The sequence below is a fragment of the Pan paniscus genome, chromosome 2 (assembly GCF_029289425.2).
Source record: "Pan paniscus chromosome 2, NHGRI_mPanPan1-v2.0_pri, whole genome shotgun sequence".
In the NCBI taxonomy this organism is placed as follows: Eukaryota; Metazoa; Chordata; class Mammalia; order Primates; family Hominidae; genus Pan; species Pan paniscus.
Window position 1 is genome coordinate 4,852,956 of NC_085926.1, and position 22,646 is coordinate 4,875,601.

General features: G+C 38.2%; 1 protein-coding gene across 1 annotated transcript in view; it reads left to right on the forward strand.

Annotated features, from left to right (window-relative positions):
• Positions 1–8,062, forward strand: part of ITPR1 (inositol 1,4,5-trisphosphate receptor type 1) — a 354,118-nt gene extending 346,056 nt beyond the window's left edge. Inside the window, exon 62 of the mRNA XM_055109477.2 lies at positions 6,699–8,062. Within this exon, the coding sequence (XP_054965452.1) occupies positions 6,699–6,785 (87 nt within the window). The 3' untranslated portion in view covers positions 6,786–8,062. The remainder of the gene's footprint in view (positions 1–6,698) is intronic.
• Positions 8,063–22,646: the final 14,584 nt, after the last annotated feature.

Genomic DNA, 22,646 nt, shown 5'->3' on the forward strand with positions numbered 1-22,646 from the left:
TTACTTTTCAGGGGTGTGTGTGTGTGTTTTCATTTGCTTTGTTATGTCACTGTACTGTTTGCCTTTCATGGTTGACTGTTTAAGTTCTTACTCTTTTTTTAAAAAAAGCTTGAAGTTTCAGAAGTCAAGTCGCATCATATACTTAAATGGTATGGAGGATACATTCATTGTCATTTTATACAAGTGAGCATAGTAGAGACTTGGCATTTCTAAAATGCAAGATAAGAGTATTCTGGATAAGCCAAAGTTTTAGTTTAAACAAAATATGTAAAATTTGATTACATATGGACTAAGGTTCATTAAGTGACATTAAAACCAGTATGGTTTAAACTGCTCGATTCCAGCCTTTTATGCATTTTTTATTTTGAAGTTGGCAGTTGGAACCACTCTTCAGAAAGCCCTTCCCCTGTGAATGAATTTGAACTGTTTTTTTCTTGGAAGATATTATAAGTTAAAAAGAAGCATGAGAATCCAGTAGTACATTCTCAAGTGCTTTTACCAGGATTGATCTACTTAAGTTTTAAGGTACTCAGAATTACAGGAAAAATTCAGCATAGCTGCTTTTTTTTTTTTTTTTTGAGGGGGCAGGGGGATTTGCATCTTTTAAAAGGAAGTAGTCAGTGTTTTCTTTTGATTATGTAACATCCTACAAACCTTTAATGCATTTGAGAATCAACTTGTTGAATAGATTTGAATTTCATTAAGTTTGGTTATAGCAATCATAAATAAAGGTTTAAAAACCCTTTATGTGCAAAAGATATTAAAAAATGCAGATATGTTACAGAGCTGCTCTTTCTTAAATAGTAATTGTGAGAATTCTTGCCCTTTGTGGGAAAAAATTTTGAATTAAAAAATAAAAGCTCCATGAATGATTAATGACCAAGAAATCTTGTGATATTTTTTAAAACAGCTATGAAAGAATACCATTCACTAGTAAAAGTGCCAGAAAACACAAAAATTGCTCCATTACTTAGAGGGTTTTTTTTGTTTTGTTGTTGTTGTTGTTGTTGTTTGTTTTAGATTTTCTGATTCAAAAACCAGCAGAATCGAGCAATGATAGCTTAAATGTGGATGACTTTGGTCTAAATCTTTACTGTTATTTACCTCTTTGGTTGTTTTGTTATGTATCGATCTGAGGGAAAAAAGTTCTTGTTAGGATATTAGTAAAATTATGGTTAGTGGTGTCACTTTTTCTATTATTGCCAAGAAGGGTTGGTTAGGATTGCTATTCTAAGTATTATTTAACGATGCCTCTCATCTTGAAGTTTCCCCTCCCAAAAGATTCTGAATACTAAATGTGATTCTCTTACATTCTTATTCCAAGGAGGAGAACTAATGTAAGAACTTAAAAATCTTTTGCATGTTTTCTTCATAATGCAAAAGAGCAAATACTAAGAAGGGCTAACTTTCTTGAAAATATGACTGGCTTCCTATAGGACAGCGACCATTATTTGCTGTTGCTAGGAATACAAGAAGTGCTTGAAAATTCAGATCACATTAGCATGTTACAGCGTTTGGCATTTTTCATACAAGAGGGTTATCTTGCTAACATTAACTGCTTAAGGACAGAAGGCGTAACGCAAGATTAGAATAACTGCCCAAAGTTGGAAAATGGAACATTAAACGACCCGTACTTCATCTATGTTCCTTATACTGTGCTGGGACCACAAAAGAAGACTAAGTCACCATCTGCCCTCTAGATCCAGGATCTAGCAAGAAAGACAAAGAAGTAGACCTCTAGCAATCTGATACAGTATGAATGACTTGAGGCATGAATAGTTTCATGGAGCACAAAGAAGCAGGTAGGTAGTGGTCCTGTATGAAGTTTGTAGTGCAGAAGGAGTTTAGCTTTTATAATCTTACAAGCAGGTGACTTCTGAGCTGGCAGAGAAATGCAGTAGGGGGCTTCCCAGGAAAGGAATCATCATGAGCAACGGCATGAAAATGCATGGCATGCTCAAGGAATGGCAGTATGTTCTGGTTAATTCCGTTCCTTCTTTCAGCCAACACATATGAAACACCTGTTTGCCAGGTGCGGCATTAGGTACTGGGGCTACAAAGGTGAATAGATCCTCTTCTCTGCCTTCAAGAACTAAAAGTCTAGAGTGGGAAACAAGTAAACAGATCAATTATAATTAAACTTGGTGAGGGTGTAACCGAGCTGTGAACACATTGCTCTGGGAATGAAGAAAAGGGAGTGATTTGTTCAATCTGATCTTCGGGAGAGGATTAGAGTAATTACCACAGAAGTCTTCTCAGAGGTGGTAATTCAGGAGCTTGGTTTCAAAGCCTGAGTAAGAGTTGGCCAGGTGAAATAGAGAGAAACAGAGCATTTGAGATCAACTCTAAGAATCTGAATTGTATCTGTACATTGATAGTAAATCAACATATTTGTATTCAAGGGATGGTTTGGTTTCATTTCTCAGTATTTGAAGCTCATCATTCTGAACATGACTGATTTTATAGGGCTGTAGAAAATAATTGTGATTACTAGAATTTGCTAGCTGTTTAGAATCTGAGTAACCAAGACCTTCCTGTAACATGAAAGCAGCTTTTCAAAGACTATTAAGATGTGTTATAAACCAGAAATGTGGCATTTGTGTGCTGTCAATGAACTTTCCTTCCAGTGCCAGCCTTTAATCACTTAGGGGCAATACTGGTAGATTAAAATTTGTCCATTTCTACTGTATGCCTCGTGTTTTCATGAACAGTCTTTCAGATGTTTGGCTGTATCTGACTTGTAAAGCTACACTATTCTTTGCTTCTTGTTTAGATGAGTCAAAAGGAGGAATGCTGAAATTCAAGCTAGTTTCTACATTTGTATAGATGTGAAGAACAGCATTACTACAACTGTTTATCCTTAGCTACATGGGAATTTTGAGGTTTGGTTTGGGTTTTTTGTTTTGTTTTGTTTTTGAGACGGAGTCTCCCTGTGTTGCCCAGGCTGGAGTGCAGTGGCACAATCTCAGCTCACTGCAGCCTCCACCTCCCAGGTTTAAGTGATTCTCCTGCTTCAGGCCCCCAAGTAGCTAGGATTACAGGCATGTACCACCATGCCTGGCTAATTTTTGTATTTTTAGTAGAGATGGGGTTTTACCATGTTGGCCAGGCCAGTCTCGAACTCCTGGCCTCAAGTGATCTGCCTCCCAAAGTGCTGGTATTACGGAGTCAACCACATGCCCAGGAGTTTTGAGGATTTTTAAATGTACTATAAATGAGACATTTCACACTACTCAAAATAGATGTTTCAATATTAGAATTCTGAATACAGTTACCATAGATTTTTTTACTCAAGAGTCAATTTTGTTTCAGATGTCCAGAGAGACTATTATCTGACAAAAATGCTAAGGATAGACTTTGGTCATTATATTTGTTTTGATGTAGGTAAGAGTAACAGACAATAATGATGCCTTATAAGAAGATATATAGATAGTACGTGTGAATGTATGTAGGTGGGGTAGGTAAGTAGATAAGAAGAATTGAACTAATAAAACCAGAAATTATGTGAGAATATGCACTAAGAGGCTGGAGAAACCTAAGCGTCCAGAATTGTTGGCCTCAGTTTCTTATAGGTCAGATTTAGTCCTTCAGGGTTTTGAGGGTTTTTTTTTTTTTTTTTTTTTTTTGGTTCTCTTATAATTGTAATTGGATGATGACTGCTACTAAAAAACCAAACACTTTAGCAGTTGCCCAATTCCTTCTCCTTTAGCAGTCCCTTAAATGGCAGTGATGTTGACTTAAATGACAGCCATTCTGTCTAAAAGGCCATGGTCAATCAAAACAGTATCAGTCAAATGTGTGTGCCTACTATGTGCTCAGTTGCAGAGAATCTTCTCCAAGAGCTTCCCTCATTTGAGAAAAATAATATATGTACACAAATTACTTTTTTTAAAAAAAGTGTTCAAGTATATACTCAAAATGATCTTGTCCGATTTTGGAGATTCTCAGTGAAAAACCTCTTCTAGAGCAGTGGTTCTCAAAGTGTAGTCCCCAGACCGGCAACGTCTACATCATCTGGGAAATCGTTAGAAATGCAGATTCATGGGACCTACCCCAGACCTACTGAGTCAGGAACTCTGTTTCTGATCTGTGTTTTAACAAATGTTCTGGGTGATTCTGGTGCATGCTGAAGTTTGAGAACCATTCTTCTAGGGAAACAGAAAAGAACATTAGATGTGTAGTTGGTACTTAAAATTATCAGGAATATGACTACCTGAGCAAAGAATTGGCCAATAACCCACATCAGTGGGGAGCCCTAAGGTTAGGGACGGAGGGAGGGTGGGCGATGGGATCACTTACAAAGACAAATGAATAGGGCTGCTAACTGAGGAGGTATCAGGCCGCGGCTGTGGAAGTGAAAAGGAAGCCAGGCCACCAACTGAAGACTCCTTTGTTGTAAAGTTTCAGAGGTTTCTTCAAGTTTAAGAGAAAGACTAACTGACAAATTGAAAAGTCAAGGAGAGCTGATTTAACAAACAGGGATGAAAATATGCATACTAAAAGGTCATCTCAAATACAAGTAGTTATTTAAAGCAAAATTACAGGGGAAAAAAGTCTTAATGGCCAACTTTGACATTCAACTTTGAGTTGAAAGATTTCAGCAGCTTTAAATATAAGCTTTGAGTAAAGTATCCCTCAATAAGGGCTGAGCAGACCAAGATTTTTTTTTTTTTTTTTCCCAAGACAAGATCTCAGTTGCCCAGGCTGGAGTGCAGTGGCATCGTCACTGTTCACTGCAACCTCCACCTGCCAGGATCAAGTGATCCTCCCACTCTTAGCTTCTCAAGTAGCTGGGACTACAGGTGCACACCACCGTGCCTAGCTAATTTTTTTTCCCCTTTGGTAGAGATGGGGTTTTGCTACGTTGCCCAGGCTGGTCTCGAACTCCTGGGCTCAAGCAGTCTGCCCACCTCAGCCTCCCCAAGTGGTGGGATTACAGGCGTGAGCCCGCTGCACCTGGCTGAGCACACCAAGATTTCTAAATCAATTTGAACACTTGAGATTATCCAAATTTAGCTAAGTTGTATTGGATTCCCTCTCAAGGTTACCTGCCAAGGGAAGGGTTGTGGGAGAAAAATCTGAGCTAAACATCTGAACTATCAGGCAGTAAGATGAATGAGTTACTGGCATTTTAACCTAATTGTGAATTTATTTCATGTGTCATATTAGGTTCTCCTTCCTGAGCTGAATCTGTGGATACAGTGTAGTGTGTAACACTTCCTTTCAAGATGTCACTCACCTAAGGAAACTTCAGGGGCTAGCTGGAATTTCCTAATCCAATTCTTAACTAAAAGCTTTATTAAAAGCTACCTTTTGGAAATATTAAGTCCTTGTAAATCTTCTCATCTAAATTATAACAGAGAAAGCATCTCCACAGGAGCCTAAAAATAGTATTTTGATTTGAGAGGATAATGCTAGTTTTGAAGAAGAAAAAATAACCACATTGAAATTGAACCTAGGTAAATTAGTCTTGTTTTATGTTCTCTCCAGATATTTTGTACCAAAAATGAGTTCATGTGAAAAGTGAGATTGAGTGAGAAAAAGTGAGATTAAGTGTCACATCTACTATGCGACAGATGCTATGCTAATAAATTTACCTATAACCTCGCAATTCTCCACCAATCAGCTAGGAATTATCATCCTGATTGTATGGATGAGAAAACAGACTTTGATAAGTTAAATGACAAAACCATAAGAAACTAGATCTGATTCCAAAGCCCTTATTCTTTTTACCCTAATTCCTCTACAATTTTAGGAAGCTAAAAACATAGGAGTAGGACCTTAACCCACTTGCAGACAACAATTTTCTTGAATATATATTTCGTACAGCCTTTTTATCTCACTTGACTTGAATGCTCAGCCTAAAATCCAAAACTAAGACTAACTGGGTTAAGGAAAATCTTAATACAGAGACAGAAGTAAGTATGCCCTAAAATACCTAGAACAGGTCTAGAGACCCATCAACATGAGAATATATTTAGTTCAGCAACCAAATGAATAGAATCGGCTTCTTGTTTGGGATTTTGAAAGCACTTTTTCATTTGAACTAGTCTTAGGCAATGGTCTCGCCTGACCTTCAGCGAGCCTCAGTGTCTACTGGGTGGCAAGAAATAGATACCGTGAATGGTCACAGCATTATTTACAGCATTTAATCATTCTGGACCTCAAAGAGATTTGAGAACATTTCTCATTTTCCTAGTTATGGTAGGTAATTTTTTTTTTCTCTAACCAACTACTCAAGAGTCACTGAAGAGAAAAATCAGGACCCACCGAAAGAGTGTGGACATAAACCCTCCCTCTCAAACCTAGGATTCTAAACACTGCTTTTCTTGTTAGTAAGGCGTGTTGTTACTATCGTACAAAGCCACCATTTTCCAATGAGTCTTCAAATCATTTGGAAATGGATTTGGGAAACAAGAAAGAATCCTGTGCTTTTATTGTTTTTTGTTTCTTCATGAAACAAGTAGCAAGCAATACTTCTGAATGTTACATTGCATGACTAGGTCACAGAATTTCCCATTCTGCCTAAGAAGATGCCTTTTTTGAAGTGCTGTGTGTTTGATATAGCGATGGTACACTATTTGTAGAAAGTGGGTTTCAGTATAAACCATAACCACAGAGGTAAATCTATGGTTCAGTATGCGATTTGACGTACAGGAAGTATCTGGGTCTAATGATGAAACTTTTTAACTTTCCAGATGACAGAACAAAGGAAGCAGAAACAAAGAATCGGTCTTCTAGGACATCCTCCTCACATGAATGTCAACCCACAACAACCGGCATAAGCAAATGAAAGAAAGGAATTGTATTTACCTTTTATAATGATTATTAGTGTGGGTATGGCTAATGAGTTCTGATTCACCCACGAAGGTTACATTTATGCTGAATACATTTGTAAATACTCAGTTTTATACTGTATGTATATGATTGCTACTCTAAAGGTTTGGATATATGTATTGTAATTAGAATTGTTGGCATGATGACATTTCATTTGTGCCAAAAATATTGAAAATGCCTTTTTTGGAAGGACTAACAGAAAGCACCTGATTTGCACTTGAACCAGATTATAGATTTAAAAGTATATGACATGTATTTTGTATTTAAAACTAGAATAGCCAGTATTTATGTTTTTTATAAAACTGTGCAATACGAATTATGCAATCACAATACATTTGTAGCTCCCGAGTGTCCTAAAGGGAGTGCACTTCTTTGAAGCTGGTGTGTTAATACTATGTAATAAATGGTTAACTTTCAAATGATGCTGCTGCCAAAATTATATTAATAGTGAGTTTCAGGCCCCTGGGCATTTTGTACCGTGTAATTATCCTCTGGTGATGCTGTTTCTCGTTAGTGGCAGTAGTGCCTCCGTCTCCTAGTGATAATGCTCCAAGTCTATGAACTGTTAAATCAGCATTCATTTTAAGAAAAGCAACTTTAGTTTCAAAGATACTTTTAAGCTTCTAAATTGATCATTTAAACTATTTCTTTAAATAAGAGAGCCAAATTAGAGGCTCATACTTTAGCTTGTGAAGAAGATAATGAATTTTTTAAAGGGAACTTTTTATGCAATGTTCAGGATAAATGCATACTGTTGGCCAATCAGTGTCATCTCCTGGGTAAATTTTGATGTCACGTTATAAAGACATGCATAATTGATGGTTTCTAGATTATCTAGTCCAAACAATAGAGTTTATTTTTTCTTCATCTGAACCAACATGCTACAGTAGCTAAGAAGTATTAAAACTATATACATCCATATAAAGATGAAATATGAACTATCTCATTAGAAGTCATAGTTGAACACAGACATGTTATTCTTCTGAAAGAGCCACATTTTGGTTTTATTTCTTGTCACATGATTTCTTTTCTTGATGGATGAAAAATATGAAAGGAAACTTTTATATCTGTTGCCTAGTTTTGTACATGGATCTCATTTTACAAGAGAATCTCTCTGCAAAAAAAAAAAAGTTTAAAAATGCATTGAAAGCAGAGTTCTGAAATGAGTAAAGTTTGTAAATGCATATATAAAAATATTTAATAAATGATGCAGAATATACAGTGACTGGTTGGTGGCTTTCATTTGGCATCTGTGACTTAACTGCTATTCCATTTATGTACTTTCTTTAGGATCAGTTTGAAGTACAATCGGTTTGATTACCAGGTTAATTCAGAAAATGTTTACCTGATTATTTATTTAAAAAAACACTTGCTGTTGTTATGACAGCTCTGAGGAGAATTATTAGAACAAACATTGGGGAGTATTTAGTACAACGTTCATTCATTCTTCTGGATTAGTGACTGCCAGCCAGGCTGTCGGGAGCGCCCTACTAAATCTCCTGTCTCTTCTGCTTTTACTGGGGGATCTTTCTTTAATTTGCTGTGTGCAGTGTGGAAGTATCGGGAACAGCTGAAATTTGTTTTAGTTCATGCCCAGCGGTCAGGGTCCTTCAGCAAAGTGTAAAATGTTTTTACAGAGCCACCTTGCCTGTCCAAACGTAGTAAAACCTGTTCCCTCCTCAAATCAGTGCTTGCCCTGGCTGCTTTTTTTGACACTAATTTTCTCTATGCTTTGGTAAATAATACCACCCAATGTTGGGAACTAGGTCAAGATTAAATTCCAGTTAAATGGCTAGTTTTGTAACTAATGCTTCTACTTTATAAATTTGATAACTTAAAAACAAATTAATTTTTTCCAGTCAGTGCAGCCTGTCTCCACAAAATTTTTCCATCGTAAGGCAAGCCTAAGACAGATACCTACTTTTATCTGTAAGCAAAATGGCAATCTATGCTAACCCCCACAATGCACACATTAGCTAGCAAGGACTTGCTTTTCCCCTGGGCTTTCTCTTTGATCCCTCGCACTGCCCAACGAGATGTGGCAGTGTGTGTGGTTTGTCTCCCAAGTCCCATCCAGTTCATTGGAAAGTTCTGCATTGACATGCCAAGTTGCAGCTTTTACAGGTTTGTCATGTTCCATTTGAATCCTGTCACTTAAGATATAAATCTTCATTCAGGGTGCCAGCTTCAGCAGAAAATAAATGAAATTGGAATGCCACTCCTCCCTCCATGCAGTAGATCCTACCCTTGCCGTTTGGGTGTGAACACTAAAGCTAGTAGAATTGAAACATACAATTTAAAGTTAAAACTCTGGTGGCCTTTGATGTGTAATTGTAATTCTGCCTGCTTCCTTCACATTGTGCCTTTCCAACACCTCTATTTTAAGATCAAGGTCCAAGTCACCTTCAAAGTTACCTACCCAGATGAAGAATTAGTGTTATCAGGGTGAAAGTATGGTAGTACTCGCTAACATGAGAGAAAGCCAATGTTATTTAATTAAGCCATTTTATTTAATATTAACAGTTTGCTATAGCACCAATTCAAGTTTCAAGCATTTGCAAATTTCCCTAACTAATCCATCTGTTAAAGGGTCTGGGAAATTCCATTCCACTTCTCTAACATTTATGGGATCTTACCCTTTCCATGCCCCTAAAATTGTGTAGTGATTACCCTGTTTCTCTCTACAAGTAAAGCTTCCACTCTGTTTGCTGTCGTCCTGAAGGTCTAAATGATATTCCATCCACCCTGTTCAGTTTTCTCCTAGTGCTGTATTTATCTGTATTTACCCTGCCCCCCAACATACAAAATATGACTTTAATCTCATTCTTTAAAGATTTGATACTATTCACTTAGTTTGCTTTCAAGTTCATGTTCCTTATTCATTGTTCTTCATTCAGCCAATTTTTTTTTATTTGGTTGCCCTTTCTGGAAATCAATTGCTTGATTTTGCTCCTGTAAAACGTGCTCTTTCACTGCGTTTCACTGAGCACTTCCTAATATAAATTCTAAAGCAAGCATCCTTTGTCTATGGACGCTAGTCAACAACTCAGCCTTTGCAGCAGCAAACTATACAAAGCTGTTTGTCTCCCAAGTCCCATACAGTTCACTGGGAAGTTCTGCATTGACATGCCATGTGCTAGTGGGAAATTACTAAGATCTCTAGAGTAAATTAAGAAAATAACCTGTTAAAAACTCAATTGTAGATCTCTGTATACTCCTACTATAGACGGCTTGGATAAAGCCTTAATGGGCAACGGCCTGAAAGTTTCTGATAGTTATTTTAAGGCTAATAATGAGACCCTTAGCCTGACTTTTGAGCGGCAGGGCGGGAAATTTACTCCTTCAAAACTGCTACAATCATAACTACATACTTATAGAAGCAGAGTTGGGTTTTTGCCAAAACTTTTTCGCCAAAACTTTTTTTTTTTTTTTTACAGATTTTGATAACATATGTGCTTGTTAGAAGACAAATTATATGACAGTAAAAGTCACCTTTACATAAGACAGAATATAATAACAAAGGACTGTTATTGAAGGCTCTTGAGACACTGTACAGCAGAAGTGAAACTTATTTTAAATAAGATAAGAAATTGAGCCCTAAAGAAGTAAAGTAACTTGTCCAAGGACTCAGCTCCAGAATAAATAAAGATCTCCTGACTAAGCAAAATACAGAGAGCTCTTCCCACTTGCTATCTCCCTTCCAGAGTGGGGATATCAGTAATCAGTTTCCCTTAACAGTTCTCCCTTTACACAAAGCACTCATGCAGAATTTTATTTTGTCCTACATGTGGAACAATACAGATTCATTTGTTTTTTCTTTTCAAATCTCTTTCATGAGATGATGGATCTACACATTAGAAAGTATTGACTCTGAATATTTTGTCAAGACCGAAAACTTTGTGGCAAAGATAAGCAGTGAGTGAGCTCCTGAAGTCTTTATCTTTCACAACTACAAATCTCTTGTATATAGCTCTTATATAACTGCATTTTTCAAAGGGAGAATCCTTCCTCGGCCCAATCAAGGTGGCTTCTTCCTAGGGAGCATGTGCAGGTGCACACTGGTGTCCTCTCCTACCACAGATGTCAGTGTTCATTGGCAAACTCTGCCTTGGTCTTGTTCCTTACACTAATAATATAACAATCAACTAGAATGTTGGAAAATCCCCATAAAGATTTCAATTTTACAGAAAGTACCCAAAATTCCACTAGTTTTGCATCACAAAGCAGTGGTTGAAGTAAAGTTTTGAGTAAAACGCCGTGTGTGTGGTTTTTGTGGGTGGTTGCAGCTCAGAACAACGTTTAGGCCTCATCAATCATCTGACAGGAGAGAGTATGATGGCAATTTATAATAAGATGATTATAATTATCATACACATTTTTCCATCTTTGGTATCATATGCCACATTAAGCAACTCTTACAACCCAGAGGCCAATTCAGAAGCATAACAAGCCTTCAGGTCTGGAACCAAAAAAGTCTACCAAAATCAAGAAAATAAAAAGGTAGACCACTGGTGGGTGTTTACATTTGGTCAACTCAGACAATGCTATGGAGTCTCCAGCTGCTGGTATTTTAAACTCATTTGGTAAAACAAATCTCTAGCTTACTAGGGCAAGACATTAAAAAAAAAATTACCAAAGGAACATCTTAAAATACTTTAAGGTCATGACAAACCAGTGTGAAAGAGAATCCTAACACCTAGAAGCGAAACTGCATCATCCACCCAGCTTGGAGAGAAAAAAGAAAGCCAAAAACCACTATAGAATAAGAATGCAGAGTTTGAGAAAACCCCTAAGGTGAATTCTGAACAACAACACAAAGAGTCCAACAACATAAGAAGTGCACACTGTACGCAAGAACCACTCATGGAAAGAGTTTGCCAGCACATTTATAACGACCTCACAATAGATGGTTGGTCCCAGGTAAATGGAACTTTAGACAATCCAGGAATTTCACCTATTTACTCCTGAGCATAAGTCACATGCTTATCACCTATGGTATCTCATAAAGTCTTGTGAGAAGCTTTTTGTAAAAGTTCTCTGCAGAAAAACAATTAAGGTTTGGTATAAAACTGGGACAAGGAGACCTGAACCACACAAGGCTTAGGTGCTAGGTCTGTGTCAGAGTCCACGTGGCAATATGGTGGAATGGAAAGAACAAGGGCCTTAAGGTGGATAAGAATTCTAATACCATTTCTGTCACTGAAATGTTATAACTTGGAGCAAGTTACTAATGATTTTAATGTGCAGTTCCCCCCTTCTCAAGAGTAGAGATGCTACCACGTACTTCTTTGGGCAGTAATGGGCATCAAGAAAGATAATCTATACCAAGAGTCTGGCATATACCTGATACGTTACTTCCCATTCCTTTGCAATATGACCATTTCCTTTTTTTCATACCTATCCACAATCTCAACTAACTATTGCATGATCAAAAGCTTCTTTCTGTTCCCACTAAATGGGTCTGATGTTATTACTGCGGAATCCTAAATCTACATGTCTTAACATGACATATTTGGGCCACATCCAGTCATTTTAAAAACTTTTATCTTTCTATCCAAATTATGTTTTAACTATCAGTTTGAACTGAATAAATTCATAAAGAAACCTCTCATACAGCTTACGACTTCCAGATAACTATTCTCATATTTTTTAGCAGTGCTGGATTCAAATCTGACTTCTTTTTTTAAAATAAATCTTGGGCCGGGCACAATGGCTCACGCCTGTAATCTCAACACTTTGGGAGGCCAAAGTGCATGGATCACCTGAGATCAGGAGTTCGAGACCAGCCTGGCTAACATGATGAAACTCTGTCTCTACTAAAAATACAAAAATTAGCCAGGTGTGGTGGCGCATGCCTTTAGTCCCAGCTACTCAGGAGGCTGAGACAGGAGAATCACTTGAACTCGAGAGGCGGAGGTTGCAGTGAGCCAAGATTGTGCCCCTATGCTCCTGCCTAGGCAACAGAGTGAGATTCCATCTCAAAATAAATAAATAAAATAAATCTCTACAGAAAAAATGTTTTATCTTGGGAATGACAATATATTTCCTTAGTTTCTGAAATGCCTTCACTTACATTCTCATTTAAACCTCCCAGTCTTGCTTGTCAAGTAGATATTATCCCTGACGTCTGAATGGTCCCAAGTTGTACTACTTTAATTTAACATTCAAATACAAATTCTACACCACATCTCACTACCTATAGAAGACCCAGAGCCTCTTTAATAATTTCTGAGAAGGATCCTGAGAAGGAGCAGAGACCCCACCTTGGCGGCCCGTGAGCCCCTCCTCAACCCGAGCATGAAAATAAAGGAAAATCTTGAATTCCTTCAAGGGCAATTCCAGGCACCTAGCTAGCCCTGAGAAGTAAATAAGCAACTTGTTAAGCAATAAAGTAATATAATAGCAGCCTCAGCGCAGTGGCTCATGATTTGGGAGGCTGACGCAGGTAGACTGCTTGAGCCCAGGAGTTCAAGACCAGCCTGGGCAACACGGCAAAACCCCATCTCTACAAAAAATACAAAAATTAGCCAGGCGTGGTGGCACACACCCATAGTCCCAGCTACTCAGGAGGCTGAAGTAGGAGGATCTCCTGAGCCCAGGGAGGTCGAGGCTGCAGTGAGCCAAGATCACACCACTGCACTCCAACCTGGGCAATAGAGTGAGACACTGTCTCAAAAATAAAATAAAATAAAATAAAATAAAATAAAATAAAATAAGGTAATAGTAGCTTAAAACAATAGCCAAGGAAGTCATGAGATGTTTGGTTCCCTAAAGAAACTATAGATAGTATCTTAACATATGTCCTTGAGTTGCTTTTTAAAAATCCAGACCACTACCAAAGGAAAAATGCTGTCAGCTGGCAGGTAAATCTCAGATAAGGGGGAATGGAGGATGGAACTCTGACCACTGTTCTTTGTTCTAAATTTCTTCTTGAAGGGCCTGGAGGAAGTTATTGCCCACAGGCCAGAGCTAACATTCTTTTCTGCTGACCTCAAATTTTTCTACAAAGCTTCACCTCCTTAAACAATTGCACATTAGAAAATATCTCTGAATCCACCTATGATCTATGGGCTGTACCCTTCCACTCCTACTCCACTTTGAGATATCCCACCTTTTTAGGTTAAACCAATATGTAGCCTCATGTATTGATTTATAACTTTGCCTGTAACCTCTGCCACGCTGCCTTTAAAAACCCTTACCTGTGTAAGCCATCTGGGAGTTCAGGTCTTAAGCATGAGCTCCCCGATCCTCCTTGCTTGGTGCCCTGCAATAAATGCCTCACTTTCTCTCCCTGCAATCCCGATGTCAGTGTGTGGCTTTGCTGCTCTGGGTGGGCAGACCCAAGTTCAGCAAGTAACCATTCTAAGGAGGGTGTTTACACCTTCTTCATGATCCCTTATCACTGTTTCATCCTAAATCCTGATTCCAACCCAATTATCTGTTCCTTCTCATCATCTCCCCTCTCTTTATTTCACTAGTGTGGACACAGCTCTCTCTCCTACCTGTCCCCAAAGCACCACTATCATCTGGGCTTTGTGAAGAGCAGATCTTTAGTGGAAGAAGATTACAATAAGGAATAGGAAACAATTAAAAATTGAGAATCAGTCATCAAAGCTCCCTCCCCCTTCCTTTTCACTCATGAGAGGAGCAACGTCTCTTCTCAGCCTGTTGGCAGGCAGGCATCTACTTTTTCTTTCCCACTTGCCTAAACAAACAAAAGCAAAACAAAACAACAACAACAACAAAAACCTTCCTTCCAGCCTCAAGTGAAAACCAAAAATTCTTGTTTCTTTACTATGCAGAGCAATTTTAGCCCTCAGTTCCCAGTCATTCCTCTCTAGATTAGGCCTTTACCTTGGCCAAAAAAAAAAAGGCTATAATTCTGTCATCCTTAGCTTCCACTTGCAGGGCAAACTGGCTGCTAAAATAGCATTTTTTTCTGATACATCCCTATTTTACGGAACAAGAAATGTCTTTAGAAAGTTGAAGTGATTTGGGCTGGGCGCAATGGCTTACGCCTATAATCCCAGCACTTTGGGAGGCCGAGGTGGGTGGATCACCTGAGGTTAGGAGTTCGAGACCAGCCTGACCAACATGGAGAAACCCTGTCTCTACTAAAAATACAAAATTAGCCAGGATTACAGGATTATGTGCCTGTAATTCCAGCTACTCGGGAGGCTGAGGCAGGAGAATCGCTTGAACCCAGGGGACGGAGGTTATGGTGAGCCAAGATCATGCCATTGCACTCCAGCCTAGGCAACAAGAGCAAAACTCCATCTCAAAAAAAAAAAAAAAAAGAAAGTTGAAGTGATTTGACCAAACCAGAACATCAGACCTGGGATTCAAAGCCAGATCATCTGACCTCATGTATATTCCTCAGTATCCCAGTGCTTCACTATGCGAGGTGCCATCCAGCTATGTTCCTGTGTCTGCACCTCTACCTGCCCACCTTGCCTGGGGGAGATGTGTAAGGTATCAGAGTTCTAAGAGATGCAAAGAAAAGTCAGAGTTCTTAAAGGCAAAAGCTGCAACTAGTTCATTTCTGTTTTGTTAGTACCTAGCACAATTCTTCCCAAACAAAGAGGGTCAATGCCTTTGAGGGGTAAAAAAAGATTATTTTTGAAACTTCACTTAATCTGCTTGTTTTGGAGCCAAGGGCAAGGAGGAGTCTTTCATTAAGGAACGAATATCTAGCAGTGGCCCAAAAAGAAGGTGCAGATAGAACTGAACATCAGGCAGTCACTACTCTTTCTGTTGCTAACTGACCATTCAATCCTATAAGCTAACCATTAATCATAATGCCTCTGGCTCCGGTAACCCTGCTTCACAACATTCTCCAATTTGCTCCCTCTAACCAGGGGATCCCAACCTCTCTCTCCCTCCCTCTTTCAATTCTTATAACAAAGCTGTGATTTAGCATGGTCTCTATGAATGTGCAAATTCAGACCCACATATACTTTCATACTCCTCTCTCCACCCAACTCCCTTATCTAACAATGCTAAAAGATAATCCCTCAACAATCCAGGTAGTAGTATGGCAGTTCTCATGACACCTGAAGAGACAGAGCACATTTAAGTAGCCTAAAGAAATTATGGCCATTTTGAATAACAAATAATGATGGTTCATCTATACATAAACCATATGTAAATCACTTGAGTTAGAGTCTCCCAACCAGATTTAACAAATTTTAGTATTTCTGCTAATACTAGAAATTTCACAATGGGCCAAAGGACTTAGGGGTGGATGGAAGTCTTTCATAGCTCTTTTTGTACCATTCCATAGGATTTTAAACTGAAACTCTGACATGCTTTGGATCTGTGTCCCCACCTAAATCTCATGTAGAACTGTATCCCTATTGTTGAAGGTGGGACCTGGTGGGAGGTGACTGGATCATGGGGGCAGAGTTCTCATGAACGGTTTAGCACCATCCCTCCTTGATACTGTATAGTGAGTGAGTTCTCATGAGATCTGGTTGTTGAAAAGTGTGTCGCACCTCCTGCACCCTCTCTTCCTTCTACTCCAGCCATTTGAAGTGCTGGCCCACTGTTTTCCTTCCGCCATGACTAAGTTTCCTGAGGCTTCGAGGCCCAGAAGCAGAGCAGATGACACCATGCTTCCTGTACAGACTGCAGAACCGTGAGCCAATTAAACCTTTTTTTCTATAAAGTACCCAGTCTCAGGCATTTTTTTTATGGCAATGTGAGAATGGACTAATATAAATTCTCATACTTATGGGTAGAGTACAGTACAACCACTTCGAAAAACAACTGAAGTTAAAAAAAAATAAACACACCTACTAAAAAATCCAGAAATCCTACTACCACGTATTAATCCAAAAGAAATGAAAATATATGTCTATACAAAAACCTGTATGCAAATTATAAACACCTTTATTAATATCACCTCAAACTGGAAACAAACCAAATGTCCATCAACTAGTAAATGAATAAACAAATGGTGGTGCAAACATACAGTGGCGATTGTGTGCATGTGGCCCACAGCCCACACACCCAGGACTGCCAATGTTTGGGTTGACTCACGGTACTTTCACCCTTTTTAGCACATTCAGTGTGCACACTTTTTCAACTAAGTATCTCACAGAGTTGGGCAGGAGGGCAAGGGTCAAAAACCTGCTCACTAGAGAGCAAGGTAGCACTGGCAGTGAAACTTAAAATGATTTGTGCTCCTGATTTAAATAAAAATAATCCGTTGCCTGTGTTTTAGAACTTACAAATGGAACAGTCCTGTAGGTATGCTGCACTAGTTTCCCACTGTTGCTGTAACAAATCACCAAAAACTTAAAGCCGTAAAACAACACAAATTTATTATCTTACAGTTCTGCTTGTCCACGTTCCTTCTGAAGGCACTAGGGGAGAATCCATTTTCTTGCCTTTTTCAGGTTCAAGAGGCTGCCTCCATTCCTTGGCTTGTGGCCTGACCCCATCTTCAAAGAGAGGAATGGCCAGTTGAGCCGTTTACACATTGCATCATTCTGACTCTGACTCTCCTGCCTTCCTCCTTCATTTATTAGGACACTTGTGATTCCATTGGTCCAACCTGCATAATCCAGGAAATCTCCCCATCTCAAAATCAGTAATCACATCTGCAATCTCCCTTTTGCCATGTAAGGCAACATATTCACAGGGTTTGGGGATTAGGACATGAACATCTTTAAGGGGGCCGCTATTCTGCCTACCACATTTGCTTAGGCAAAATCTAGACAGGTTAAAGACGAGAAAAACAAATCACATATTTCTTTTCAACTCTGATGGATTTGAATACAATTAGGAAGGTCACATTTTCTCATGGTCCAAACAGGCTGAACAAGTCAGTTCATTAACATGATCGTATACACTGATAAAGCTATAAATGTTTGCCCAAGAGACTGTTGCTTCCTTTTACATTCACTATTGCTATTCTTGGACAACCAGAAACAACTATAAAAAGATGTTTGCTTTTTTAGACACACACACATACTCACACACACACACACATACTCACACACACACACACACGCACCCCCGATTAGAGACTTTCTTCCTCAGGTTTTATTTGCTAGGATTTGCACTTTAAAAGATCCAGTGAGGTACAAAGAAAATAAAAGTAGATCATAAACTTCTCAACCAGATAAACTTTACTGATTTTTAAAAAATGGATGCATACCTGTATAAGCTTAGAAAAGTTGTAAGTTACTAACGTAATAGAGCCAAAAAAAGAAAAAAGATTAGAAAAATTAAATAATATGCCATCCATATTTCTTTGATGAAGTGTCTATACAAATTTTTTTGCCCACTTTTTACTTTCTTTTGTTATTAAAATGTTTAGGACTTCTCAGACTATGATTATGTTATTAAATTTTAAATTTTGAAACTTATGCTTTTTATATTCTGGTTGCCAGTTCTGTACTAAATATATGTTTTGCAATTTTTTTTTCTCATCTGTGGCTTGTCATTTTCTTAGCAAAGGTTGTTTTTGTTTGTTTGTTTGTTTTTGTTTTTTGTTTTTTTTTTTAGATGAGCCTCCCTGTGTTGCTCAGACTGATCTCAAACTCTTGGGCTCAAACAATCCTCCCAACTTGGCCTCCCAAAGTGCTGGGATTACAGGTATGAGCCACCACACCTGGCCAGCAGAGCTTTTTGAAGATCGAAGGATTTAATTTTGATGAAACCCAATTTATCAATTATTTTGCTCCTATGGTTCATATTGCCTCCTAAGAAATCTTTGCCTAAGATTCCAAAGATTTTCTCCTGTTTTCTTCTAGAACAGCATTGTACAATATAACTTTCTGTTGTGGCAGAAATGTTCTGTAATCTGTGCTCCCCAATACACTGGGTATAGCTAGCCAGATGTGACTTCTGAGAACTTGATATGCTGCTGCAACAACTGAGGAGCTGAATTTTTAAATTTTATTTTGTTTTAATTAGTTTAAATTTAAATAGCCACATGTGGCCACCATAATGGGCCAGGAAGTTCTAGCAGTGTTATAGTTTTAGGTTTTACATTTTGGTCTATGATACATTTTTACTTAATTTTTATAGAGGTACAAGGTATGTGTCAAGGTTATTTTTTAAAAAAATATAGACACCTAATTCCTCCAGCACCATTCTGTGTGAAGACTATCCTGTCTCCAATGAGTTAATTGACACCTTAGTCAAAAATATCAATTGACCATGTTTGTGTGGGTCTACTTCTGGACTCTGTGCTGTTCCATGGACCTATATGTCTATCCCTTCATCAACTGAACATATAGTCAACTGATATTTAAAGAGTGACAAGAATAAACAATGGGGAAAGGATAGTCTCTTTAACAAACGGTATTGGGAAAAGTAGATAGTCACATGCAGAAGAATAAAACTGGATGCTTATCTTGTACCACACACAAAAATAAACTCACCAGCCTGGGCAATATAGCAAGACTCCATCTCTACAAAAAAAAATAAATATTGAGCAAGGGAGTTTGAGGTTGCCGTGGGCTATGACTGCACCACTGTATTCTAGCCTGGATGACAGAGTGAGACCCTGTCTCAAAAAAAAGAAGAAAAAAAGAAAAGAAAAAACCAACTCAAAATAGATTAAAGACCTAAATGTAATACCTGAAACTATAAAACTTCTAGAATACAGGAAACCTTCATGGCATTGGTCACGGCAATGACTTATTGAATATGACACCAAAAACACAGGCAACAAATGCAAAAATAGACAAGTGGTACTGCATCAAACTAAAAAGCCTCTGTACACCAAAGAAAATAATCAACACAGTGAAAAGGCAACCTATAGAATGGGAGAAAATATTTGTAAACCAAAAAATCTGATAAGAGGTTAATATTCAAAATATATAAGGAGCTCCCATAATTCAATAGCAAAAGAACCAACCAAACAAAAATAACATAATTTTAAAATGAGCAAAAGCAGGTGCAGTGGTTCATGCCGACAATCCCAGCATTCTGGGAGGCCAAAGCGGGAGGATTACTTGAGCTCAGGAGTTCCAGACTAGCCTGGGCAACATAGCAAAACTCAGTCTCTACAAAAAAAATACAAAAATTAGTCAGGTGCAGGAGCACGCACCTGTAGTCCCAGCTACTTGGGAGGCTGACATGGGAGGATCACTTGAGCCCAGGAGGTCAAGGCTGCAGTGAGCTGTGACTGTGCCACTGCACAACAGGCTGGGTGACAGAACAAGACCCTGTCTCAAAAAATAAAAACTTAAAAAAAATTTTAATGGGCAAAAGACTTGAATAGACATTTTTCCAAAGAATTCATACAAGTGGCCAACAGGTATATGAAAAGATGCTCAACATTGCTAATCGTCACGGAAATACAAATCAAAACCACATGACATATCACCTCACACCTGTTAGGATGGCTATTATTTGAAAGCAACAACAACAATAACAAAACCCAGGATATAACAAGTGTTCGTGGGGATGTAGAGAAATGAAAACGCTTGTGCCCTGTTGGTGGAAATGTAAAATGATACAACTGCTATGGAGCATAGCATAATTTTCCTAAAAAATTAAAAATAGAGCTACTATATGATCTAGCAATCTCATTTCTGGGTATTTATCTAAAAGAATTAAAATAAGATATCTGCATTCCCATGTTAACGGTAGCATTGTTCACAACAGCCGGGAGGTAGAAACAACCTTAATGTCCACTGGTGGATGAAGAAAGAAAAGGTGATGTGTGTATATAATGGAATATTATTCAGCCTTAAAAAGGAAGAAAATCCTGTCACATGCTACAACATGGATGAACCTTGAGGACATTATGCTAAGTGAAATAAGCTAGTCACAGAAGGACAAATATTGCACGATTCTTCTTACATGAATTACATAAAATAGTCAAACTCATGGAAGCAGAAAGTAGAATAGTGGTTGCCAAGGGCTGCAGGTAGGGGAAAAAGGGGAGTGGCTATTCAGTGGGTGTATAGTTTCAGTCACACAAGATGAAAAAATTGTAGAGATCTGCTGTATAACTTTGTGCTCATAGTTAACAATATATACACTTAAAAATTTATTAAGAGGGTAGAGCTCATTTTTAACCATAAAATTTTAAAAATCATTTTGTCTTGATTTTTGTAACTTTACAGCAAGTCTTGAAATCAGGTAGTGTGGATGATCCAACATTTTCTTTTCCAAAATTGTTTTGGCTATTCTAGGTTCTTTACTTCTCTATATAAATTTTAGAAATAGCCTGTCAATTTCCACAAAGAAGACTGCTGAGATTGTGACTGCAATTGCATTATATCTGTCAATTTGGGAAGACTGACATTTTGACAATATTGAGAATCCTAATCCATGAATTCAGTACATTTTACCACTAGTTTAGGTCTTGATTTCTCTCATCAATGTATGTCAGTTTTTGGCAGGCAAATCTTATACATGTTCTGTTAGATTTATTCCTAGGTATTTGTAAATTGGATGCTATTGTAAATATACTCTAAAAAGTTTTCATGTTTAAAATGTTTGCTGTTAGTATAAAAAAGTATGGTTCATTTTCATATATTGACCTTGTATCCTGTGGGCTTGCTAAACTCACCTACTAGATCCAGTAGACTGTCTACAGTAGACTGTCTACAGTAGACTGTCTACAGTAGACTGTCTACAGTAGACTGTCTACAGTAGACTGTCTACAGTAGACTGTCTACAGTAGACTGTCTACAGTAGACTGTCTACAGTAGACTGTAGTGGCGCAGTCTCGGCTCACTACAAGCTCCGCCTCCTGGGTTCACGCCATTCTCCTGCCTCGGCCTCCGGAGTAGCTGGGACTACAGGCACCCACCACCAAGCCCAGCTAATTTTTTGTATTTTTATTAGAGACAGGGTTTCACCATGTTAGCCAGGATGGTCTTGATCTGCTGACCTCGTGATCTGCCCGCCTTGGACTCCCAAAGTGCTGGGATTACAGGCGTGAGCCACCACACCCAGCTAGATCCAGTAGCTTTTTGTAAATTATTTGGATTTTCTTCATAGACAATCATGGTATCTACAAATGAAGGCATTTTCATTTCTTCCTTTCCAGTCTGTGTGCCTATTTCTTTTTCTTGCCTTATTACACTAGCTGGGACCTCCTGGACAATATTGAATAGGAGTGGGGAATGCCAACATTCCTGCTTTGTTCTGATCTTAGGGGGAAAGCATTTTATCTTTCTTTATGAAGTATGATGTTAGGTGTTTTCATAAATCCCCTTTACCAGGTGGAGGAAATTTCCTTCTATTCCTTGTTTTCTGAAAGTTTTATCAGGAACGAATGACAGATTTTTGTAAAATGCTTTTTCTGTATCTATTGAGATAATCATACGCCTTTTTTCTTCTTTAGTCTGTTGATATGGTAAATTGCATTGATTAACTTACGTATATTGAACCAACTTTGCATTCTTGCAGTAAGGCTCATTTGGTCATGATGTATTTTCTACTCTTTTTATATACTAGATTTTATTTGCTAATATTTTGTTTAACATTTTTATGTCTATATTCATGAGGGATACTGGCTTGTAGTTTTCTTATAAATTCTTTGTCTGGTTTTGATATCAGGTAATGCAGGCCACATAAAATTGAAAAGTTTTCTCTCCTTTTCCTTTTGTTTTTCCAGGATAGGGTCTCACTCTGCCACCCAGGCCAGAGTGCAGTGTACAATCATAGCTTGCTGCAGCCTCTATCTCCTGGGCTCAAGTGATCTTCCTGCCTCAGCCTGCTGAGTAGGTGGGACTACAAGCATGCACCACCACACCTGGCTATTTTTTCTTTTATTTTTAGTAGAGATGAAGTCTCTACTAAAGTCTCTACATTGCCCAGGCTGGTCTCAAACT